The following is a 26,320-nucleotide window of genomic DNA, read 5'->3' on the forward strand; positions in this document are numbered from 1 at the left end:
GTTTGACATGAAGCTTACTATTTGAACTCTGGATGCAACGAGGAGTCCATGTTGGACACACAAGGGCTTAAGAGAATCTAGATGTGGTAGCGGGGCTAAGAGTGCTACAAAGTTGAAGACAAAACCATGGGAAAGATGAGCTGGCTCCTGGTGGGTGAAAACAATCATGTCAAGAGCTCAAACATCATCTACTTCGGTGGTACCAACAGTATGAGAAGACTTGGGACATCCTTTGTCTTCCTGCCCCAGGGACAAGAAACTGAGACCCTAGATGGGCTAAAGTAAAACGAATGCCTGCCTGCCCCCAGGGATCTCGTGCAAAGATAAAGAATGGCTGTGGCTTCTGATTAAAGTAATTCTTTCTGGTTTTATGTGGGGAATAGAGAGAGAGAGAGAGAGAGAGAGAGAGAGAGAGAGAGAGAGAGAGAGGCACACACAGAAAGAGACAGAGACACAGAGACAGAGACAGACAGAGAGACAGACAGAGACAGACAGACAGACACAGAGAGAGACAGAGAGAGATACAGAAAGAGGACAGAGAGAGAGAGAGAGAGAGAGAGAGAGAGAGAGAGAGAGAGAGAGAGAGAGGAGGGAGGGAGAGAGAAGAGTGTGTCATATGATTATTCTTTCATGATAAACCAGGCTTGACCAAATATTTTTCTGAACCCACCTATCTTCATATCAGCTCATCTATATTCATTCATTTCCAGGAAATTCAAGCTTTAAAGGTAAAAGACAGCTAAATATTGACTCACCGACACCATTCTCTCTGTGGCATTTTCTCCGAGGGTGATGAACCGGTGCAGCTAGGAGGGATCTTTTTTCTGGGCCTGCCCTCACTTGGTATGCCACATAGGTGGTTCTGGGGATCGCTCAGTGCCAGACTTAGTTAGCCTGGTCACAAATGGTCTCTGATGGCAGAAATTGGGGAAAGCACCCACCCCCTTCATAGAGATGAGCTCTCACAGGATGGTACCGTCAAGTGGATTTTGTCAGTACTTCCTCCATAGAAGGTTACTGTGACCAGATGCAGGGGATGAGACCCACGTGAGACTGTGTGACAGGCGGCGGCAGCAGCACAGGAGTCAAGGTTCTTTCCAAGCACTGCCCTGTGGCATAGCTTCAGATCAGGGTCCGGGAACATGAACAGGTCCTATCTTGCATGGGGCCTGGGAGTCCTGTGATAGTATTTCTGACACCAGGTCACCAAGGAAGACAGGAAGGGGAGATGGAACCCCTCCCCCCTGCACACCTGGGGCTGGCTACGCAAAGGCTTTGTGTGTAGCCCAACGTCAGCCCATAGTTCAAGGGCCCCCAATGCTTCTGAAGCTCAGCTCTGCCTATCCCTGACGCTCAATCATCCATGGGCTGCAATCCCCAAGGAGAACCGACCTAGCACAACATATCCTGCACTTAACTTTCCCTGAGCAGTGGCTGGGGTAGGGGAGGCTTTTCCTAAGTCACCCCTAGACAGCACAGACCCCCTCCAGATTCATAACGCCTAGGCTTCAGAAGTCACTGCAGTCCTGCCTCAGTTGCCCCATGAGAGAACCCTTGGTCTTTGTTGCCCCTTCCATCCTACTGGCTTCACATGGTCCAGGCCAGGCCTGCATAGTTTGCCTTCAGGGAGTCCCTGAACTGACAGGACGCTTCCTGGTGAGGCACATCCTACTCAGGCCCTCACAATAGCCAGCACGGCGATGGCAGCTCATGTCAGTCAGTCAGCACAGCACTTGACAGTGTGGAGCTGGGTCTTTTGGTTTACCTAGGAACCAGATCAGTCTTACTTCCTGGGCAGGGTGGTTAGCAAGCAACACATTGGGTCCATGACATTGGGGTTGGCTTGTTCAGGGACATATGGAGGTAAGGAAGCCCCCCGGGTAGAGTAAGGGAGAGAAGAAGAGGGCCGGGGTGTTCCTGGAAGGCCAGCTCCTCCACTGGGGGGCTTTCAAATGCTGCCTGTCTGATTTTGAGTCCATCTTATTTCGAGTGAATTAATTGTTGTGCAACCTAGAGTGGTGAGACAAGTTAATTACATAATTACCGCAGAATGACATGTTATTTCATGGCTGCAATATGGTAACTCTGTTGGAAACAATTGTAATTGCCCAGAAACTGCATTCGAGTGGCTCCGTTATCTCTCCATAACCATGTAATTAACTTGTGTTACAACTTTATCGGCAGCAAACTCCGAAGTTGGGAGTCAGGCCCTTGGAGCAGGCACGTACATCCTAGGCCTTAAGGGCCCACAGAAGGTCTGGTCTTGAGGACTGTGCTACAATCCAGCAAAGTAATCTGCATTTTCAAGTTGGGGGGTGAGGGGGGGGGAGAAAACTGCTCATCATAGACTGCAACCTTCCAGTTGCATATACCCAGCCTTATTCACAGTCCGCTGTCAATCACACAGACAGCACTCCAACCCAGCCATATCTAGCACGCATCACACACAGAGACAGCCCCTGCAGCCAGGCCCACTGCCCCTTTGCCTCTTTTCTCGTGCATATGTAGATATAGCTCTTTCACAGAGAATTCCTACGCCGTGGTCCTACGCCGTGGTCCTTGGTTCTATTCATTCCTTTCCTTGGCCACAAAACCAGGACTTAGAGGCACCTGAGAGCCTTTGTCACCACACTTCAGAAGGGAGGGGCAGGTGTGGTGCATAGATACGGGAGGGGCAGCCATAGCTGGAGGCCGTAGTCTGGCTCCTTCAGCACTGTGGCCATGTGGAAAACAGGCCCTGAAGAAGAGATGCAAGGGTCCAGGTGGAGAGCCTTCCCTGGCCAGGCTTCTTTCTGCTGCCCATAGCGCTGCTCTGCTCCCTTCTAGGCACTGTGCCCAGCACTGTGGCTTTATCCCTGCTACCCTGGGTGAGCTCAGCTCAGCCAGGCAGATAGAAATGCCACACTGTCTGTCTGCCTGTCTGCTGAAGGTCCCGCTAGCTGTCTTCTGGCCTGGGCTGACTGCCTGCTGGCTCGCCTGCCTGTCTCTTCTGCCTGTCCACACATGTGTCCGTCTGACAACCTGTCCATTGGCGCCTCTGTCCCTGACTCTCCATGTCTGCTGCAGGGAATGGGCCCATCTCAGGTCTCCCCAGAATCACTCTGTCTCCCCTGGTGTGCTCTGCCAGTTCTCCTGGCTTTCTGAATCTCCCTCCTCCTACTGAGGCGTCAGATTTCCAGGTCCCTGGCAGACTCCTCAAAAGCAGGAGCTGTGTCTCATCGATGATTCAGCCTCAAGCCTGGATTCCCTTGGGGTTAGCTCCAATAGAGGCATAAGGCTGGATTTTGGAGTAGACTGAGGTTTCCTGAGTGACTGACTGACTAACTGTCTCCAGCCTGCACTGACAAGCTGAAGGGAAACAGAACATTCTTGATTGATGAACAAGACACCGAGATCAAGGTTAGACCCAACAAACACTGTCACCATGAAAGGAAAGGAACATAGCCTCACGATATGAGGCTTGGGCTTTTGGGGCTTTCCTAAGCAGGAGGGCAGAACTGGGTCCCCATCTGGTTACTTTGCTAAAGATTCTGGTGAGTGAGGAATGGGCTAAAAGGAACTCAAACTGTCATGCTGCCCCTCTTCTTAGGGCACTGCACAGGGTCAGGATGTATGCTTTGTAGGAAGGGAGGGATACCCCAGTTCTCACCCGTGACTGGGGAGCTCTGAGCTATTCTCTTCTTCTGATCCCTAAAGCCAAGCTTGGCAACGGCATACGCAGGAGTCTGCTTCTCTGCGCCCTACCCAACAGAGGCAGAAGGTGGGGCGGGCCGGTTCCGTGTCAGTCATGTAAACAACGCAGAGTCATGTCCCCGGAAACATTCATAAGTTTAATCCACGCCAGTAATAAAATCGCATTACATTTCTCATAAAATAAATGTTCCCATTTATATACAGAAGACAGACTGTACAGGCCGAGCCTGGCCCCAGGAGGGGTCCCACAGAGATGGGCGGGCGGTGGCGATGGAGAAGAGCCACCTTCCCCTTGAGGGTGAAGTCGTAACTTGTAGGACACTGGCTGGCCAGCCCGCGCAGGCAGAGTGGCTGGCCGGCCTGCCAGGCAGGTGGTCAAGCAGGCAGACGGACAGGTGGACCTGGAGGCCGGATGCTGCGTGTTACTGAACCTGGGATTCGAAGGTGCCATTGAGCTGCCCTTCCTCATAGTCCATCTGGCACAAGATCATGTTGTTCTTCAGGAAGAATTTGTCTCCCACGCAAAATCTAGAAAAACCAAAGCAGGGGGGTGGGGGGGAAGGCTATAGGTGAGGTCCCAAAGAGAGGAGGTCCCAGCCTGGCCCAGGAAGTGGGACATTAGGGGAGGAGGTGGTGCTGCTGAGCGCCAGCTCTTGACATTTCCCGGAAGGCATAGAGGAAGTGCCACAGCAAGTCTGGTCAATTACTTTCAGCAGACCCCTGCAGCCTGGGGGTGGGGGTGCGGGGGGGGGGGATAGTCGGACAGTCAAGCCCTAGGCCTTTCGGCAGCAGGTCACATGAGGAGGTGTGAGAGAAACGCGGATAACTTATCCCAGCTCCAGAGAGGATGCAGGAGAGGGCAAAGAACCAGAACTAGGGATGGAGGCTGAGAGCCGAGACGAAGTGGGGAGAAGGTGAAATGGTTACTTCCATCCCTCTGCCCTCCCAGCTTGGGGTTTCTCTCCTCTAAAGAGAGTGTGACCCTGGCCCACAGTTTATACTCCAATCCAGGAGGAGCAAACATGGGCCTCCTGGGCTTCTGGAAGTACTAAGGGATTTCAAGCTTCCCCTCAAAGATGACCCCTGGTGGCTAAGACTTCAAGCCCCCGGGGTCACTGACTCAGCCCCAGCAGCAGATCTCAGTCCAACCACCAGGTGGCGATGGAACCTCACAGAGCCCTGCTAGTAGGCCGTCTGGCCAGAGCACCCAGACAGCCTAGGGTTCCCTGCAGGTCCCTCTGCACCTCAACCTGGAAATGTTTGTATGAATTCCTACCTGACCTGAGGGCTCCTGAGAGGATTTCCTGCTTTTTTGGTGGTAGGTTCCAGGCCAGGAGTGAAGGCCTTAAATCCCTCAAGTCTTTCCCCAGGACTGAAATAGTGACTAGGGCCCAGAAATTCACAAAAGAGAGAGGGGGGCTAGAACCAAATTCATAGGAGTAGACTCTGTGTGTGTGTGTGTGTGTGTGTGTGTGTGTGTGTGTGTGTGTGTGTGTGTCTGTCTGTCTGTCTGTCTGTCTGTCTGTGTCTGAAAGAGAGAGAGAGAGAGAGAGAGAGAGAGAGAGAGAGAGACAGACAGACAGACAGACAGACAAACAGAGAGAGACAGAGACAGAGAGACAGAGAGAGAGGAGAGAGATCCCCTGAAGAGATCTCTCAGCCTGTGGGCCTAGAAACTCCTTCTCTCTAAACAGGACACAAAAACACATGCACACCGATAAGGATACTCAGAACACACATTTAAAACATGTGTATTAACATTCTCACCTCATTTACACACAGTATGTGTACACTCTCGTATATGAACAATTACAGTCACATGCGCAACTGCATACCAATCTCCTGTCCACAGCACATACATACTGGGCACGGTGGCACACTCCTACAGCCCCAGCACTCCCACAAGTTGGGAGGTGGGAGCAGGAGGATCAAGAGTTCAATGTTACCCATAACTACGTCACCAGTGTGAGGTTAGCTTGGCCTCCATGAGACCTGTTTCCAAACAAAAATAATACAGCTGGTAGAGTGCTTGCCTAGCATGGACCCAAAGCCCTGGGTTCAATCCCCAGAAATGAATACACCAGGCATGGTAGTGCATGCCTGTAATATCACTCAGTAGATAGAAGCAGGAATTTTAAACCACCTGTGGCTACACAGCAAGTTTAAATGTAGCCTGGGATATATGAGACCCCGATACAAACAACCCTCCCCCTGAGTGTACGTATACTTTCACACTATGCACCATATGGATGCATAGCGTGAAACACACGCATACTCCATCATTTACTTCATACAGAAACTTACCACCCATATATGTGCACCAGTACCGGAGTGTAGATATCTGACCACAGGATGTAGATACACACACTACACACACACACACACACACACACAGACACACACACACACACGCGCGCGCGCGCGCGCGCACATGCATATGTATGGTAAAGCCAGCATGTATATTCAGCTACATAGACAAAAGAAGCCACACTTGTGTGCATGCTCTTTGGTGCTCCTGGCCCAACCAGCGGGCCTCGGGCTAGGGGCTGGGGCGTGTGTTGAGCTGGCTGAGGGTCTGGCACTCACCTCTGATTGCAGAGCTGGCAGGCAAAGCAGTCAAGGTGATACACATTGTCTCGGGCCCGCATCACCATCTCGAAAGCTGGGATCAGCTTGCTGCAGGCAGCACAGTTTCCTGTGGTTCCAAAAAGCCTGCCAGGGGAAAGGCACAGAGGACTCAAGGGCCTGGCGAGGAGGTGCCTCCACCCAAGGGCCTGCCCACTCCCTAGCTCACAGGATAGCAAGCGGGCCTAGTTAAGAGCTAACTACCATGCCTAGATCTTGCCAGGTTGAGTTTGAAAAACATTGGCATCTCACTCCCCAGGGAGGCTACATAACTTAAAGTCAGGCATTAGTAGACGCCATCATCCTATACCCATTTCAGGTTTCCACCAGGGTCCCTCAAGCACCAGGATGGTCCCTAAGCAAAGACTCCAGATCCACAGAAGCCTAAATTTCAGAGGCAGTCTGCCCATCGTGGGCTGTACATCCTCAGGCAGTCACCTGGAGCCTCCCAGGCCCCCAGTTATCCCGAGTGTCAAAGACCAAAATGCATCACTCCCTGGACAATGCACTTAGCAACGTCTAACCTTAACCCTAACTGAACCTGTGGCTCAGGGGCATGCTAAGAGCTTACAGAAATCACCTCATTTGATCCCAGTGCAGCCCTGTGAGGTCAACACTTGTATCATCCCCATTCAAGAAAAGAATGAGTCACGGAGAGATAAACAACTCACCAGGGACACACGCCTGGCTCCTCTGGGAGCGTGATCTATGCCACTGATGGGGCCTTCCTGCTTTTAAAATTACAGTGCTTTCTGGGGCTGCAGCTCAGTTGTTAGAGTGTTCGCCTAGCCTGCAAGAAGCCCTGGGCTGCACCGCCAGTACATGGGCCCCATGTGGCTGTCCATGTCCATAACCCTAGCACTCAGGAGGTAGAGGCGAGAGGAATAGGAATTGAAGGTAATTCACGTCTACATGGGGAGTTCGAGGCCAGCCCAGCTGATGTCTCAAAAATAGATAAAATTACAGTGTTTTATGAAATTGCATTCTGCCATAGTCTCACTGTGTCACTCACTTATGTCTCCTTTTCTTTCTTTCTTGGAACCTCGGTTTATCTTGTAAAATGAGGCTGCTGGGCCAGCACAGCCTACCTAAAGATGCCTCTCATCCAGAACTGATCCTCAAAACAAGATCCAAGGGGGCCAGACACAATGGGCTCTTTAAGAGGGTATCCCTCCACTCAGCTGGGGCTGCAAAGCTCTAGGGGCAGGAAGTTCACCCCACACCCATTCATGGCAATTCTTGGCTGGGTGCTCTAATGGTCTGAGCCGACCAAGCTCCTCCTGGCTTCCTTTCTGCTGAGCAAGCTCTAAAGGGTGCAAGGGGGTTGAAAGGCGGGTGGGAGCCTCTAATCCCCGATTTGTCTGATTTGTCCTATGCAGGCTCAGGCACCTGCAGACCAGCTCCATTATTCATTGGCCTGAGCTGCCTGGTGGCTCAGATAAAGGCAGACAAAGGCTGGGCCACAGCATCTGCCTGCCCATTGGGGCCTTTTCCGCCACCAGCAGTTGTTGCAAAGGGCCTGGCTCTAGGCAATGACCCCTCCCTAACCTACTGGTCTAGCTAGCTTCAGAAGTCATCCATTACCCTATACCAGAGCATAGGGGGGAAATGCCTTCCAGGCCTATACAGCTGGCAGGACCCAGAATGTTGCTTTGAAGTTCCTGACAAGCCCACACTGCACCTTAGTGGCCCTTCTCCCAGGCCTGGTGGCAGGCCATCAGTTGGATAGTCACCTCTCCCTAGCCTGCAATTCAACTGCCCAGGTAAATATTCGGAACCTCCAGAGTTAAAGGCCCTTTTCTATGTCCTCAAGGGTTGACTTCCCAAGAGCATCCTTACTTAACCCTTCCCCCTGCCTCAGTTTCCCTCTCTACCCTAGAAGCACTAGACACCATCACTTTTTTTTAAAAAAAAGCATCTGTTGCTAAAGTTAAAGGCAACAGATGTGCAGACAAGCACATCTCAGATCCTCTGAGGAAGGTGGGAGTTTCCAGATAACCCTGCCTCCTCCAACTTGTCCTGACTTGAGCACAAGTCCCACCAGCTCTCACCCAGTCCTGCTAATTAATGCGATGGGCGTTCCTTCCCCCACACGGCTGCCCAGCCACCATGTAGCAGCTAGTGACAGAGCCAAATGCAGGTGCTGGGTCTCAGCCAAGGCCCCTACTTCGTGGCCTCCTTCCAGCCTTGCTGATGTCATAAATGACCTAAGGGAGGGTTAATCGGGGAAATGGGGGGTAGGGGGAGGTGGGGAAGGCAGCCCCAGGGGAGGAGATTCAGGCTGTGGGGGGAGAGACAGAGTTCTGAAGAAGGCAGGGTGGGGTACAGGGGATTTAAACAGAGAAAAAGTTAAAAACTAAAGGCTCAGGGCTGGTTCAAGCCCAGATCTTTCAAAGGCATTGGCAGTCCTTGTCCTAGGGTATGGCTCCCTGCCAACCAAGGCAAATGAGAGCCTAACCCCAGCACACCTGGAAAGGAGGACTCTGGGGAGAGGTGGGCAGGAGATGCCACTAGGGAGGAAGGCCCAGGCAAGTCTGGACTACTTCATCTACTCCTCCAGGTCCCTTTCAGATGTCCCCTCCTGGATACCCGTAGGAGAACGGTGAGGCTGAAGCCAGACTGGTACCCATGGGAAGACCATCTTGGTGCCCAACAGCTACTAGTGCCTGGGTAGTGTAGGCCAGGTAGTGCAAGGAGTTAAAGGCATCACCCTGCTCTTGGGTTGCCCCTAGGGCTGACATAAGGTGGTTAAGGTGTAGTCACTGGGCCGTGGCACACAGGCTGCCTCGCTTAGAGCTGAGGTCAAGCCGCACCAGGCTAGAAAGACGGAGGCTGTGTGAGAAAGGCAGAGCAAGCAGAACCCACCTCAGGTAGTCACGCCGGCACAGGATGAGGTTGGCCTTGGTGTAGAGAGTGGAACCCACCTCGCCCAGGCGGCAGTCGCAGCAGGCACACTTGAGGCAGTCCTCATGCCAGTACTTGTCCAGTGCCTTCAGCAGGTACCTGTCCTTGATCTTGCGGTTGCAGCCTGCGCAGCCCTTCTGCTTCCCTTTAGGTTGGACGGAGAGCATCGGCACACCTGGGATGGGCAAGTAAGGCAGATGGGCTTGGGCTGATCTGGAGCTCTGGAGCATACCCACCCCCCCTTTCAAGGAATGGGGTGTGTGTCTTTCTCTCTACTGCTTCTTCTAAGTAAAGGCTTCCAGGAGCCCGCATCTTCCATTTCTTCCCCCAGGCCCCAAGCCTGGCCTTCAGGCAACATGCTATAGCCTATACTTTTGTCCTGGCAAGACCCCCTCCAGAGGCTGTTTGTTGGCCTTGCCGGGCCCTTCTTCTCCTTCCCAGCCACTATGCCCTGTACGATCCGATCCGGGAAGACTCAAGTCCTCCTAACGTAGCTAGAGCTGATCACAGTAGGTCTAAAAAGGGGGTCCACTAGGATTCCCAGACCTTTCTCATTCTTTTCACTCTTTCTTGAAGTGCAACAGTCACTGTGCATCTCAATGTCCACCCATATGTACAGAGTGGTAGTACTGGGGCAAAGTTTGAGGCTCAGGACGGCAGCTGGGGAGGCTTGTGGCGCACCCCTTGGGAACGCTTTGGTCCAAGTCAAACTCCCATGTAGCCTGGTCTGAGGGAAAGAGGGAGGTTCCCAGAGCCTCTGAAGCCTGGTTCAACCTCCCAGCTTAGCAATCAGCCTACACCAACTCCCTCTCCAGTTCGAGCAAGCTTCTCAACAGATCAGGAGCAACAAGTACTGGGCAAGACTCAGTGTGCAGTCACTAAGGGGAGAGGCTGCTGGTAGGTAATACGTAGACTCACACACAGCTCTGTAGACAGCATGATGGGCAAGTGTGGGCATGGGTGAGCACACTGTTACAGACGCATGGTCCCTTCCATTCCCCTGGAACCACAGGGAAGGGCAGCAGAGGAGGAAATGGGAGCACTCGATGTCCAGAGGCAAGAAAGATTAAGATGCTAGGGGTCGAGAGGGAACAGCACAGAAAACAAGTCCATGACTGCACAAGGCAGGCTTCAGGAGAACCAGCCTCTCAAGAAAGCAGAGGGTGGGTTGGAGGTAGTCTCTATCCACCACCAAGGCACAGACAGCAGAATCCATCCTTCCTAGATTAGCTAGCCTCCAACAGGCCTAGAGTCTCCGTCTCCCCTGACCTTAGCCTGACCCCAAAGACCTAGCTATGTTCTTCCTAGGCATAGCATTCAATTCCATCCTTGGGTACCTCTCCCGCCCTCAGCCCTGACACTGCGCCCACCCCCAGGCCCAGCTGCTGATCCATGCTCCTACATTTCTCTTTCCTCTTCAGGAAGGAATGTGTCCTCTGGCTTCAGGGGGAGAACCTGCCACCTAGAGACCTTAGGTTCATAGCTGTCAGGTCAGAATGGCCCTCAGTTTCCCAGGCAAATACTCTTCATCTACAGATGGGGGTGGGGATGAAGTTCAGGTGTCAGAGGGGGCCACTGTACCCCAGGGATAGAGCCGGCTTAGGACTTCAGGTTCCTCGCCTGTGCTCTCTCAACTCAGCCACCCCCTCTGACTTCTGTTGAAGAGGAGAATAGCCCCTAGGACAGGGAAGGCCTCTGGTGCAAGAAGAGAGTTCAGACCTATGACAGCACAGGACTAAAGGGACAGGTGAGGGCATGGAGGAGGAGGCCCCCGTAGCTGCCCCCGGCCGGCAGAGGTCGGCTCCCTTTCCCCTCCCTCCTTCAGTCATTGTAGGACCATCTGTTAGCTGGGAAGTTCACTGCCCAATTTTCTTAATGCGGCTCTAAAGGTTAATTGGTCTGAGTGAGAGATGGTATTCAGGATGACGGCCGTCCCAGGGTCAGCCTGTGCCTCCTCTGACACAGCCCAGCTCTGGCCATGAAGCAGACCTCAAGAGAAGTTCCTTCTAAGGGCCTGGCCTACAGGGAGGGGTGAAGTATAGGAAAACAGGGGAAGGCCCAGGGCTCCAAGGATGGGAAGACTGCGCATAGGGCCTATGGAGGAGCACCGGGGAAGGAGAGCTGTTCATCTAAACACTAACTCAGACCTCAAGCTAGAGCCTTTATAGTCTCAGGAAGATGCCGGCTGCCCTTTTCCTTCACCTGGTATGTAGCAGGCTTGGGCTCTCACTCCTGTCTCCCCAGCCCCCCTCTAGCCTGCCAGCCAGCCAGCCCCCTGCAGACCTCCCCCCCACTCCCCACCCCTCCTCTGCTGGCTCTGGGAGCAGAGCCTGGGGCCATGCACTTTCCATTAGGGAGATAGCAGCCCTCTGCTGACGTCCATTTGGGATCCATTTTAACGTTATCTAAAAATCAAATCTACATGGTAATCCTTTTAACGTACTCCCGACTTCAGAAGGGGAAGGGAGGGAAAAAAAAAAGCTTTGCACTCCTTCAGGAAAGGTTTTAAAGCATTACTCAATAATTACTACTCACGCATGAAAACACCCGCCTTTAACAATGGAGGCTGCTTGTGCCCACACACATGCCCAGGCACATGCTCTGGTACACATACTAGACCTGCTAAAACAGTCAGTTCACTTAGGCCATGTGCTACCCTCCATCTCAGAGTAGAGGGAATGAATGGTATTTGACGTGAGACCGGCTAAACTCCTGCCTTTCTCTGTCGCATGGAGGGAGGCAGCAGGGCTGATGAGGGAGGTGGCCAGGTCATGGGGGAAGCCTTCCAGGTGAGGTCTCCAGATCCTGACCATCATTACTTAAGGAGTCTGTCTGTTCAAAGCCCCAGGGCCATGCAAACTCTGACTCCTAGGTTCTGCACAACTCTTACATTTATGATCAGCTCTGTAATGTGGGGCAAAGTCAGACACTCCAGTGACGAGGTGGATGGCAGAGGCCATCAGTCCTTCCCCACCTCCCCCCCCACCCCCAGTGGAGAGATGCTCTCTGCACAAGAAGCTGCCTGCCAACCAGACCCACAGCCTCAGCAACTCCTCCCTATACAGCCCAATCTAGGCTCCTCCTCCCCGGTGGAACGTGGGCTTCTCCAAATAGCAAAGCCTGTGGGCTCCACTATGGACCGGCCTGAGTCACGCCAGAGCACCCTGCCCACCCCCTTACCTTCTGCAAGGCCAGTGTCCTACCCTAATGCCTCTACTTCACCCTGCTGCAGGTCATTGCAGGCCACGCCTCAGGTGTGCCCCCTACTGGACTTTTCTATTGACAGTGATAGAGACTGCACATACCAGCCTGTCCTGCCTGCTTCCGGCCAGAATCCTGGTATTTCTCCTAACCCACTGGGGACCTTGCTTAATTTCTGCCCCAACGGTACTCACCACTGCTCTGGGAGAAATGCCACCATCCAGGCTTGGCTTTCTGTCCCCTCAAGGGCACAGTGGGCTGGAGGCTAAGAGTCTGGCCTCAGGGACGCTAGACACCTGAAACAGACTCCTCTTTCCTGACCTGCACCTGTGACATGGGGCCAGGTGGTCTCATTGTTCACAGACCATGGTAGGTCAAGATGAAGCTAGGAACCGGAAGCCATAGCCCAGAGGCCGGAGTGAGGTGAGGGACAACATATACCTCATTGTATGATATTCCTTTGGGTACTTGTTACTTTTAAACTTTTTATCCTTTTGAGCTTTTTTTTTTTTTTTTTAAAGATTAACTCTGTATCTGTGTATGTCTGTGTCGGGGAATGTACATGTGAGTGCAGTGCCTGTGGAGGCCGGAAGTGTTGGATCCCCTGGAGCTAGAGTTATAAGCAGTTGTGAGTCACCGGACATGGGTGCTGGGATGTGATCTCAGGTCCTCTGGAAGAGCAGTGTGTGCTTATAACCACCCAGGCAGCTCCACAGGCACTGCACTCACATGGACATACATATATGTAGGTGTCTGTGTCTGTGGAGGTCAGGGAAGGGCATTGGGTCTCCTGGAGTCAGAGTTACAGCCTGTTAGGAGCTACCCTACACTGGTACTGGGAACTGAACTCAAGTTTTCTGCAAAACCAGTAGCTACTCATAACTGCTGAGACACCGCTCCAGGCACTTGTGTGTTTTCTGGGTAGCCCAAGCTGATCTCAAACACAATATGCAGCTGAGGAGAACCTTGAACTCCCGAACTCCTGCTGCTGCTTCCCAAGGGCTTGGATGACAGGTTTGTGCTGCCATGCCCAGCTTCTCTTCTAACTTAATCTTCCCAACTCCCAGAAAAAAATGCAATATAGGAGTAGCTCCCATGTGCCCATTTCCTGTATCCTCTTTCTTGTGTTTACACATGTATAACATCTTCTCCCCATGAATCATTCAAGAGTTGGTTTCAGACAGGAAGTCTCTGCACCCTAGAAGCTGTTGGTATGTAAAATACCAATTGCTAAAAACAAGGGTAAAAACAGCCACAGTTGACAGGAAATGATCACGGACGTCCTATTCTCCAATCTACACATCCTATTCCAATTTCACCAACTCTCCCAACAATGCCTTTTATGACTACGTCGTTGGGCAGTGGTGGTGCATGTCTTTAGTCCCAGAGGCAAGTGAATCTCAAGCCGGCCTGGTCTACAGAGCAAGTTCCAGGACAGCCAGGGCTACACAGAGAAACCCTGTCAGAGAGAGAGAGAGAGAGAGAGAGAGAGAGAGAGAGAGAGAGAGAGAGAGAGAGAGAGAATATGTCCTGGGTCACCTGTTATATTTCCCCCCCTTGTGCTGGCTAGTTGTGGTGTTTTTTGGAGGGGTTGTTTTGTTTTGTTTTGTTTTGTCAATTTGACACAGGCTAGAGTCATCAGAGAGGAAGAAGCCTCTATTGAGAAACTTTATCCATAAAATTGAGCTGTAGGCAAGTCTGTAGGTCATTTTTCTTTCTTTTCTTTCTTTCTTTTTTGGTTTTCTGAGATAGGGTTTCTTTGTAGACCAGGCTGGCCTCGAACTCACAGAGATTCGCCTGCCCTTTGCCTCCCCAAGTGCTGGGATTATAAGCGAGTGCCAAGACATCAGCTATAGGGTATTTTCTTAATTAGCAATTGACATGAGAGGGCCCAGCCTATTGTGGGTGGTGCCATCTCTGGGCTGGTGATCCTGGGTACTATTTGAAAGCAGGCTGAGCAAGCCATAGGGAGCAAGCCAGTAAGCAGCACCCTCCAGGACCTCTGCATCAGCTCCTGCCCTGACTTCTTCAGATGATGAACAGTGATGAGGAAGTATAAGCCAAATAAACCCTTCCCTTCCCAAGTTGCTTTGGTCATGCTGTTTCGTCATAGCAATAGTAACTCTAGCTAAGACTTGAACCTAGAGGAATTCCTAGAGGAGTCTAGGACTTCAGCACTTCTGAAGCAGAAAGGCCGGCTACTTGTGGAGTGTCCCTGATCTGGGTTTATCTGATACGTTTCCTTTAGCCTTCGTTAACCCTGGGCCTTAGTCTTTCTCTTTGTAAAATGGGTATAAAACCAATACTTTTTCCAGGTGTGGTGCTCCATGTCTTTAACCCCAGCACTTGGGAGGCAGACTGTTTAAAAAAAAAAAAAAAGTCAAGAAGAGAAGAAAGGAAGGGAAAGGAAAAGAAGTCTTCTCAGAGAGTGGCCATGAGTTATGAAGGAGGCTTTAAGGCCTAGCTGAGCCTGGCTGTCAAGTTAGATGAGTGTCCACTGTCACAGCCCCACCTCAGGCCCCACAGTAGGGACAGAGACTCCCTTTGCAGAGCAGCAAATGGATATGACTTTGCCACTGTGGTCAGAGTCACACAGGCCCTGGCCAGAGTTCGGTGTCCAGTCCAACAGCCAGGGTGAGTAAGTGCTCGAGGAAGTCAGCCCCATTTGTTTGCCCAAAAGGCAGCTCCAGTGGCCAGCTGAGTGGGAAAGGATAGCCATGGGGCTCAGAGGAAGGTCCCGCAGAGATTCGGAGCAATGTTCTGGGGGGCCCAGGCATGAACACCCTTACTGTCTGTCATAATCTCTCAATGGACCCTGTGTTGGCTCCTTAGTAGGCCAGAGAAGGAGGCATCTCAGTTGTAGGCCCTACCCAGAACCTCACAGGACAACATGGATGCCTGGTGCCTTCCAGGGCTCCCCTTTCTTACTGTGAGCACCCCTGACCCTGTTACAGATGGGGACCCTGGGTTGGGCAGTCTGACCTAGCACCCTGAGAGTTCTACTCACTGCTGTGTTAACTGCTGTCATTACTTCCATTCTAACAGTGGGGAAAGTGAGGCGAAAGAAAGGTTTCTGGCTTGTCTGTATGTAGGAGACAGAGCTGGGATTTGAACCGGGCACCGTGTCTCTGGGGCACAAGTATGTGACTTCTCCGCTCCAAAGCAGAGCTGCGTGATGAGTGCTAAGGAAAGTCACACAGGAGACTCCATGGAGATTGAAAGACACAGAGGTACAAAGACGCCCTCAGCCACAGGACATGTGGGTAGGGTGCACAAATACCCCTCCACGGGGCCACACAAGAAGCAGCTGTCTCTGTCCAGTTCTCCCACATCAGTTCTGTCAGTGTCCAGCTTGGAACTGACACTCGCCAGGTGTTCAGCAAGGCACGTGAAAGCACATTCAAGCGTGCAAGCGTGCATATGCATGGCTGGGTCCACACACATGTTGGTGCGCGGATGTAAATATACACTGAGGCACAGGTGCACACAGGCACGGGTTGTCACAGCCATCACTCCAAAACAAACTCTGCTTTGAACAAAACCTGGCACCTTAGAGAGAGAAGGAAGCAGAAGGCACGTGAATCCCTGTTGATCATGGTAGCCTCCGGCACTCCGCCCTGTCGTCCCCTCCCACCTCAGCTGCTGAGAGGAGGGCTCAGAGAGCTAGAGCTTCGTAGATGGGCTCTTACCGCCCGCCTGGGCCCATCCCAAATGTGAATCTGCAGGAAAGCACCCCAGCAGAGCCTGCCTGTGCCCCTCCTAGGCATCAAGCCCCCTTGAATACGGCAATTTGAAAGTGTAATCTACTTCTGTCGCATCTCTCACAATCTCGTTTCCTCAGAAGTAACTATTCTGCACAGGCCCCGCACAGCCTGCGAGAAAGCTTCCATTTCACACCCGGTTTTATCTCCACAATTTCTCGTCTCACTGCACTCCTATCCCGGGCCCTGCCACATGGCAGGCGAGGCCTGAACTAATAGCATTTCCTACTCATTTGGAATCAAAAGCCAAGGAGAACAACTGTTGGAACGCGGAGCCGCGGTCACCGAGGTCCACACTCATTGCTGACCTCTCCGCGAGTCCATTTGCAGCGTGGTGTTTACTGGGTCAGGTAAGGGAGAGCAATGGAGGCTCCCATAGCCTCTAGCTCCCTACTGGGGAAGGGAAGGGAAGGCTTGGAAGCGGGGCTTGACTGATGAAGTGCTGGCTGGCTCAGGAGAAGGACTGACACCTTTACCTCTGAAGTCCGAGGGAAGGTGGGTAGGAAGTAGACATTTGAAGACACGCAGCCTCAGCGCTAATTCTGGTTCCGAAGTTTTCCAGTTTTGCCTCTGTTTACCCATTTACTAAAATGAGGATAGGCTACGCTAAATATTTATCTTGAAGATTAATTTAGATCATAGACAGGAAGTACTTACAACAAAGTTTGAATCCATAGCTTAAGACAGACAGCTAAGAGAAAGTAGGTCTATGCTGTGGGTCCAGCAATTCTATCCCTAGGTCCGGGAGAAGAGGCAGAGCTGCTGGGGTGAGAGCTTTGGGCTCCGATACAGGGTGACCTAAGTGGAGGGGGAGGCTCAACTCTTAGCTAAGGGCTTGTCTGTAGATAATGGGTACTCCCCCTCAGAAGGTTCTGGAGGGGAACCTGGCACAGGGCACAAGGCTCTGGAAGGTAGTCCTACACAATACATGCCTTCTCTAAATTGCCACATTTCCCCCTGGCAGTCTACAACAGAAAGGACTGCCTGGCAGTGTCCCTAGCACCTGCTGCCAGTGTCACGGCTCTCAGCTGGATGGTAAAACTCCACATCACCCCTTCCCGAGTGAGCCCATGGCCAGAAATCTCATGCAATCTGCCTCATGGCCAACCTGTCATGAGTAACCAAGCATGCCGCCACAGACACAGGCACCCATGCCCAGCCTCCCCTATGCCAGGACCATGGGTGTCATCACACTGTCATTTTCCACAATGAGGAGAAGTGAACTTAAACCCCCAGCGGACCCTGTTAAGGAAGGAAGCTCTGAAGCACATTGCAGGGACAGCTAAGGTTGGGGGCTGAGTGCAGACTCAGGTTCAGCAGGGTGGGGCCCCCTAGAGAGCAAATTCCAGTAGAGTTGTAAGAAGCAGGAGGAACTTACACAATGGGTTTTGAGGGGGAGGCCAACTGCCCTGAAACCACTGTGACTTCGGTGTGTCTAAAGATGGAACGTGCTGAGACTCAGGTTAGGGACAACAGCCTTGCAGACGTTCTTCAGCCACTCGGGCACTTCTGACAGAGCATCAGCTTGCTGGCTTGTAAGCAACAGACCAGTTTTCCCAGTCTAGGGCCTGAGAGGGTCAAGACCAAGGCACCAGCCCATCTGCTGTCTGCTGAGGGCCTGCTTCCTGGCCCATGGACTGTTGTCCTCCCACTGTAAGGGCACACAGCAGAAGGGATGAGGGCATTCTCTGGGCTCCTGCACATAAGGATACCAACCCCATCCATGAGGTTCTGCCCTCAAGGGCAGCACTGCTGGGGAAGTTCGGATTAAGCTCAGGGATTCGGAGGGGACACACATATTCCAGAAGCCAGCTGAGAACTTGCAGAAGGGCCAGGAGGAGGAAATTCCAAGACTGAGGCAGCTTCATGGGCTGACTTCCCACAGTCTCCCTCGGTCTTCTGTAGGTCCTTAACTAGGACCTGAACACACAGAAAGCCGTGTGCACTCACTGAAGTTCATTAACTGGCATGGCACGGGTATCCAGTGTGGCCTCTCCCTCTCTGTGACAGGAATGGGTGTCCTGTTTTGCTTTGTTGGTATTTTGGTTTCCCTGCAGTCTCAAATTAAGCTACAAATCGAGGCCAGGCAGTGGTGGTGCACACTTGTAATCTCAGCACTTGGGAGGCAGAGGCAGGTGGATCTCTGAGTTCTAGGCCAACCTGGTTTACAAAGAAAGTTCCAGGACTTCTGGGTCTAAGCCTGTCTCCAAAAAAGCCAACTGAACCCAAGCCAAACTTGGCCTCTGTGCCCTTTCTCCACTTCCCTTTCATAGTACGCACTATCTCCCCAACCCCATCCCCATGTTTTTAGAGGAACTTAGCACCAAACACCTTTCTCTCTCTCTCTGTCTCTCTGTCTCTGTCTCTGTCTCTGTGTCTCTGTCTCTGTCTGTTTGTCTGTCTCTCTCTCTCTCTCTCTCTCTCTCTCTCTCTCTCTCTCTGTCTCTCTCTGTCTCTCTCTGTCTCTCTCTCTCTCTCTCTCTCTCTCTCTCTCTCTCTCTCTCTCTCTCTCACACACACACACACACACACACACATACACAGACACACACCAGGGTTCCTCTGTGTAGTGTAGCTCTGGCTCTTTTGGATCTTACTCTGTAAACCACCTCCCCCAACACACACACACACACACACACACACACACACACACACACACACACACACACCCGGCTTCCCATTCTAGCTGCTTCTTTCCATTTACAGACCAACTTTTATGGTGTTTGTTTGCTTATTTGTCTGTTGTTTGTTTTAGCCAGGGTCTCATGTAGCCTAGGGTGCCTGGAACTTACTTCGTAGCCAAGGACGATGTTGAACTTCCGCTCCTTCTGCCTCCACCTCCTGAGTGATGGGATTACAGGCATGGAGCACCATAGCCAGTTTATGCTGGGGGAACAAACCCAGGGCTGTTTGCATGCCCACCAAACACTCTACCAACTGTGGTACATCCCCAGCCCACTACGGCCATCTTTCACCATATTTGGGCATAAGTCCCACAGGCCTAGTGCTTTACCACTCATTTTTTACTCATCAGTAGGAAAAACCTTTCCAAAGGAACCAGGCTGGTCACTGCCCTGCTTGGAACCTTCCCACAGCTTCTGGTACACTGAACACCTGCTCTGCACATTGTGGTCCGGCCCCTGCCTCCCCGTCCCTTGCTGAGCTCCACCACACTCCAGATCTCCCTCCTGCCTCAGGAGCTTCACACATGAAGATTCATTCCCTGGACTTAAAAAATATCAACAGAGAGGACTTTCCCACTCCCGTTTCCTTATTTAAACCACCCATTCCCTTCCTATCATTTCCCTTTGGGTTTTCAATAGCAACTGGTCATTGCTTTTGTTTTCCTTCAGAGAATTTACTAGGAAAATGACTGGCTTCTCTCCCAAGGACAGAAGCCCCTGGGAAGGTGTAATTCTGGAGGCCCCGCCTTATCTACAGCTGTTCTCCTCCTACTGAACCTGACAGCAGTCCTAAGCCTCACTTCAGTAAATGAACGAAGAGACTTAATGGCAGCTTTCCAGATATTACTGGCAAGCATCTCTGGCTGGAGTGGGCAGCTTTATGCAGACAGGTCCCCAGAGAGGGGGCCTTGATGGCATACTGCTGCCCCTCTGCCACATAGCCCAAGACACTTATGGCTCTGTGGTCCTAAGAAAAGGAGAAGAGACAGCTATAGCAGCATGTAGTCCTGTCTGCCATAAGCAACCTTCCCCCTCTTGTATGTATGCATACATGTTTGTGTTTTTTAATGGGTATCAAGAACCAAACATGGGTCCTCATGCTCGTACAGCAACTATTTCCTGATATTCTCTCTCCCCACCTTCCCCCACCCCCCACAAGACAGGGTTTCTTTGTGTAGCCTTTGCTATCCTAGACTCCCTCTGTAGACCAGGCTGGCCTCGAACTCACAGAGATCTGCTTGCCTCTGCCTCCCCCAGTGCTAGGATTTACAGGCATGCGCCACCACACCCTGTTCTGATGAGCTCTCTTGAAGTGAATTTTTGAGAGGTGAAGCCCAGGGCTCGGCTCCAAGATTCCTTTACACATAAATACTCTGACCTCTTTAGGGAGTGGAAGGCAGAGCTGCAGGGTTCAGGGGTCTGCAGGAGGCCTCTTCCTCTTCCCCTCTGTCCTGTACCCCCTTGGATCCTCCCACAGAGCCAGCCTCCCTTGCTCTTATCTGAAAGTCTTCTGGGTGTATATAAGTGTGACTGACCGCTTTCCCCTTATAGCCTATGCTGAGCCTTTAGCAGCCAATGGGAAGAAAGAGCCCCTGGAATTTCATGTAGAGAACTCCAGGTCCAAACCTTTTTCTGTCTGGAATCTCTCAATCCCACCCCAGGCTGCAGAAGCCAGCCTCCATGTTCCTTAGAAATGTGTTGCCTGGAGCCACACATCTGTGGGGGACCAGAGAGGAAGTGTCTGACAGCTGCTTTCCCAAGGCAGTGACTCAGCTACATCATGGTTCACCTGCAAAGCCAGTGTCACCTATCTAATGAAATGGGGCTCCCAAGAGGCCTGAAATCTCCACAGAGGAGGAGGAGGAGGAGGACCCAGACTCTCAGACGAGTCTCAATTTCACAGCATCAGGGACGTGAGCACCAGCGCGCTGAACCAGAAAACGAGAGTCTGGCAGGAGCTGCAGACACATCGTGAGCGTCGGGGGATCAGAGATTAGGGCCCTTCAAAATCAATTTTGAATTCAAAGTTTTAAATGTGTTCTCCAGGCACAAAGAGGGGACCCTCCAGGCCGGCTCAGCCTACCCAGCTGCTACACTCTGCTGCTTTCTTTAAGCAGCAGAGCACACAACACCTGCTAACTACTATGAGAGGGAAGGTGGAGGAAGACTTCACCTTGTCCTCTGGACCAAAAAAAAAAAAAAAAAAAAAAAAAAGACAGGGAACTTCTAGGTATAAGCTGGAACAACACGGGGCTGGAGCTGCCTGCTGATGGAGCTGCTGCAGCCTTTCTCTGCAGGACTAGGAGGGACCCGACCTTCTGAGGAGCGTTTAGATGGTGGGCTTTAAAGTGGGTTAACGATGAATTCTAGACCAGCCATGAGCCCCTAGGGGGATGATCCTTGTTCACAACAAACTTCCCTTCTGGCAAAATGGAGGGAGAGGACAGGGAGCTCAGTCCCAGGCAAGCACAGGGCCTGGGAGCTCAGCCTCCAGGAAGCAGGGGAGACCTATGTGGCAGTCAACAGGATAGACTGCTGCTAGCACAGCTATTAGCTGTGCCACATGGTATCTGTAGCTGGGAGCTGACTGTTGGTCAAGCGTCAGGCAGTGTATAGGGGACTGTTGAAGTCTCCGCAATACACAGGCAACAGGCCTCACCAGGAACCTGGGCAGAGTAGACTACTGCAGCCAAACCTTGGAGAAGGCTTCAGAGCTTGTGAGAAGGTGGCCTTGGAGGCCCAGATCATCAGCGTGTGCTCCAGCGAGCGCAGCTGGGTCCTGTGTTCCACCCTGGGTCCCTGTTTGCCCACATCAGGCCACAGCTGATGTCCTCTCAGGCTCCGAGGAGTGAAGTTACCTTCTAGCAAGCTTCAGATCGCAATGTTTCTGTAAACCCAGCCTCTCCCGCTCCTCCAAGACCTCAGGCCCTCTTTGTGCCACGGTAGTCCTAAGACAACTTATACCTCAATAACCCTGAAACGTCAGCAGGGGACAAACAGCCACAGGAGCATTGGGGTCTTGTCCCTGCTTCACGGGGAACACATCATTTAAAAAGGAACACTGGGAACAGAGCCTGGGGTTCCCAGATCACATAGGGGAGGGGAAGCAGGGACCCCCTTGCTTAGGAGTAGGCTGCTGGCTTTTCAAGGAAATTGCAGCAAAGGCCTGGGTAAATGCTCCTTTTAGTTACAGCATAAACTGTGGCGATAAAGCGTACCTGGGGAATGTTTAGAGAAAGCACTAATGATTTCTTCCCCAGTGGTTAATAAATTCACTTCTAGATCAATTTGTTCGCGATAGAGCCCGGCGAGCGGAACCCGCGCGGCGGGCACAGCCGAGTGTGTCTTTTTCAGTATAAATGATTTATTACGATGATTAGCGGCACATAAACAATTTAAAATACAACGCTAATTAGTTTGGGGAAGAAAGGAGGGGGAAAGCCACCCTGCCTCTCTCCCCATTATGTTCTACTTCTCTAAGTATGTACTTTTTAATTAAATCCAAATGTCACAATAAATTTAAAGTGTTTTATTACCGCTCGGGCTAACTGAGGCAGTCAGGCAAGCCCCGCCCTCCCCCCCACCCCCCAGGCATCAGCAGGCAGGAGGGGAGGGAGGATCAGGGGCACCAGAGGGACCTGCCCACATCTCTCCTCCAGGGTCAGATCTCCAGGGACTCCTGCAAACTCCTCTAGGTTTCTGGCAACTCCAGACTGGCAAACACTGGAATTTCCTACCTGTAACCTTCGGCTCACCTTTCCAACCAGTCTGAGTAGACTCTCTTCCCTCACATTTGATAGGAGGCAGCCGAGAAGCCAGTCACTTCTCCATGATGATGCTCCCATACTCTCCTCCACCTGCTTCAGCCACCCCCAGGTACTTTACCTAATGCCCTCTGTGGGAGACACTTCCTGTGTGGCCCTCCCAGGGTGATGATCTGCTATGGGAGCTTCATCTTCTGGGATGGGAGAACGCAGAGCAGAGAGGCTTCTCCACAGTCTCCTAGCTAGGGATGAGTCAGAGTTCAAGGATTCTGAAATGTCTGGGTTTGAGTTCAGACTCTACCACTGACTAACAAGGTAGACTGTTCTTTAGCCTCTCTGAGAGCTTCCGCTTTGGCATCTTCGAAACAGGAGCAACCATACCCAACTTTGAGGGTGAAAGAATGCAACCAGCTAAAACAAGAAGACCATTCCAGAACTCTCCACAGGTCCCACAAGAAGTAATTACTTTTCAAAGCCCTTGAGGTGACCAGAAAACTGAGGCTAGCCAGATTACAGGGAATCCCAGAAGCCAGCAGGGGTGTCATTTCTGGACACTCGGACAGCTAGTGAACTTTTCCTATAAACAGTCCTAAGCACTTGAGAACAAATACCTTAGGTTGAGGAGATGGATTAAAGCACTGATCACCCAGGCCCACATAAAAGCTGGACCCAGAGGTGCATGACTCTGTAATCCTTGTTCCCCTACAGGAAGGTGGGAGGCAGAGACAGGAAAAGCCCCAGAAGTCTGTAGTCCATCTAGCCTGGTGTGCACACAAGAGGCCGTGCCTCAAATAAGGTAAAAAGCAAGGACCAATACCTCAGGTAGTCCTCTGGCCACCACACATGTGCCATGGTATGTACACATCCCCTCACAAACACATGTGTACACACAACACATACACCAACAACAAGTATCTCTAAGCACAGAGTTTTCATATGACCTAGCAATTCTACTCCTATGTATATGTCCGAGAGAAATAAAAATGTTGGTCTGAACAACATGTGTAACAGCCAAGGAGTAGATGTAATCCAAATGTCTATCATTTGACAAGTGGATAAATAAACATATGTGTACACAGTAGAATATCACTGGATCATGAAAAGGAATGGCATACTAATTATATTAGTTTCTCTTCCCAGGGCAGGGTTAAGGATGTGCCACATCTCAACCACTAGACCACCAGGGACGGGCTCTCTGCTGACGCTTCTATGTCTTTCAAGGACGGTGCCCTGTCTGCAAAGAGGGCGCGCCTATCGGGGAGGGGCCGTCTTTCAGAACCTTGACCGTGTTCTATGTGGGGCAGTGTGACTATGCAAACTCCTATGTGAAGAGTGGCATGTTCTGTATGGGTCATCAGAGGTACATAGTTGGATGTGCACAATGACTAGGTCACAGTGGAGACTGGGGAGAGATGGTTCCCTTTCCTGGGGCCTGTGAGCCTCATCTTGGGGAGGGTGTGAAAGTTCTGATCCTGGGCACATGAGCAGGAGGGAAGGAGACAGGGGTGCCCTTGGAGGGGCTAGTCTAAAGCCAAAATGATAAAGCATTCTTACCAGCAGGGGGTACCGGGTACACATTGTGGCCAAAAAAGGCCAATTGCCCCAGAGCCAGAGCTGAGGGTTGTGTGTCCACAAAGGCAGGCCAGTTTCCATGTCTTTAACCTGTGGAAATGGCTTTGGTTTATGAGAGAGATGGCTGGGCCTCCATATCAACAGACGTGTGCCTATTTTCTATGTATGAGGCTGGCTCCCATGGGGCTTATCATGGGGTGCCATCTCAGGAAACTGCACCTTAGGAAAACTGCTCTATAAATTTTCAGATTTCTCTTCTCAGGTCCTGGGGAGCCTAGGATGGCGGAGATGTCTAGAGGATGCTATGGCTGGACATACTCCTGGCTTTCCAAAGCCACCAGCAGTTCTTTGGTGCAGGGAACACTGAGCATGCCGTAGGCCCAAATTCACTTATAAGGAAACCAATGATCAGAGAAGTTAAGCAGTCTGCCCAGGCTAACTCTGCAGTGGGGAGGAGAACAGTTCCCTGAGATCTCACAGACAGAGGGTAGCAGAGCAGGAAGGAGTAAGACAAAAGACGTGACTGCCACCTCCTAAGCCAGCATCCCACCTCTGCAGAAATTAGTCAGACCTGCATGGAGCGTTAATTCTTTTAAAGAATTCTTACAGACTCCTTCTGCGGTGTCTGAGCCCATGTCCTTGGAGGTTCTTTCCCCTGCAGGTAGGCGTTAACTGCCTCCTTCATAACAAACCAGACCCATCTCCACTGCCTCCTCCATCGGCCCAGAACGCAAGCCAGGAAGGAAATTAAAGGACAGTAAAAGGACACGTGAACTGGGGAGTGGAGGGTGACCGTCTGCAGGGCTGAAAGAGGACCCCTTCCTCCCACTGCACGCTCCATTCTCTGCTTGTAGTTTTATCCTTTCTAGTCCACTGTCCAAGAGTGGTCCAGATGATCTTGATAAGGCATCTTGATTCAGCCCAGAGCCCTTGAGTACCGCCATTGGCGTCACCAGGAATCTTCATTCCTAAGCAAGGCACAGCTCACAATAGTGTGGTTCTGTCAATGATCCCACTGTGGTCATATCAATGATGCTCTGAGCTATAGTCACTGACCTCCCTGGCCACCTCCTCATCCTCTCTGTAGGACAAATGGTTCACACTGCCCTGCCACTCTGGACCCCCTTCACCTGTTAACTCACTCACTACTCATACAAATGAACTCACTTAGCCCCTGCTATTAGGACCTGGTTCTTGACCTTCAGTATTTTGATAATAACTATACCAATGGTGATGATTTTAATTAAGAAAGTAATTCTTAATATGCTTCATTAGGTCAATTTGATTTCTTGATCAATTTTTCTGTTCAACATTATGAAGCCACACCCCTCCATCTTAATTGTATTTGTATTATCTTCACAGAGATCAATTATTTTAAAAAAATTTAGTGACTGCTGAAAATTGGTCCATGATTGGTTTTGAGCTCATACGCAATCTCACAATTAGAGTGTTTGTCTAATTTATAAGACTTCTTTTGAGACTGTTGAGACATCTTTTATGACAATTATTTCTCCCAGAAAATATTTCTGGAGCCAACTTCTGCAGATCTAAATTTTGTCAGGAAGATTTGATTCTTCTGTCAATTTTTAGTCAATAACATATTTTACCAGGTGCAGGCTTAACTGTTGCCAGCTTTACTCTGTGTTAATTATTTCAACTGATTTTAATTTTTTTCCATGGAATCTTTTTTTTTAACTTTGCATTTTCAATAATACTAATGAGATATTATTCTTGTGGGTAAGACAGCTTTGCTATGAATTTGATAAAGGCCGCCCGAGATCAAAGAGCAGCATAGAGGCATCCTTGGGGCAGACAGGCAGGTGAGAACACCACACTCTGCACTTGGGTGGGTGCCAATTTGCAACCAGGTGCTCCAGGGAGCCCTGCCCCCTGCCCGATGCTCCCCAGGGTCCTGGCCTCTGCCAAGAAGAGGCCTCCCAGATGGGAAATGGCTTCTGGGTAGGGGAGGCGGGTATGCAGCTGCTTGGAAGAGAAAGCCTCCCATCAACAAGCAAAGAGCTCAACTGTCCAGCCACCCTGCCAATGTAAATGGGGCCAGGGCCTGCCCAAGGACATACTACTAGGCAGTGGAGCAGGATGGGGATGATGGAGTTCT

General features: G+C 51.3%; 1 protein-coding gene across 6 annotated transcripts in view; it reads right to left on the reverse strand.

Annotated features, from left to right (window-relative positions):
* Window positions 1-3,811: 3,811 nt before the first annotated feature.
* LMO1 (LIM domain only 1) overlaps window positions 3,812-26,320 on the reverse strand; it is a 49,638-nt gene continuing 27,129 nt past the window's right edge. For all 6 annotated transcript variants that reach the window (XM_084772969.1, XM_084772965.1, XM_084772967.1 and 3 more), the window contains 3 exons: window positions 9,184-9,397; window positions 6,280-6,405; window positions 3,812-4,221 (listed from right to left, as the gene is read on the reverse strand). In XM_084772969.1, coding sequence (XP_084629095.1) covers window positions 4,116-4,221; window positions 6,280-6,405; window positions 9,184-9,389 — 438 coding nt within the window. In that variant the 5' untranslated portion in view covers window positions 9,390-9,397 and the 3' untranslated portion in view covers window positions 3,812-4,115. The remainder of the gene's footprint in view (window positions 4,222-6,279; window positions 6,406-9,183; window positions 9,398-26,320) is intronic.

This window comes from Acomys minous, assembly GCF_964271855.1.
Source record: "Acomys minous genome assembly, chromosome: 2".
In the NCBI taxonomy this organism is placed as follows: domain Eukaryota; kingdom Metazoa; phylum Chordata; class Mammalia; order Rodentia; family Muridae; genus Acomys; species Acomys minous.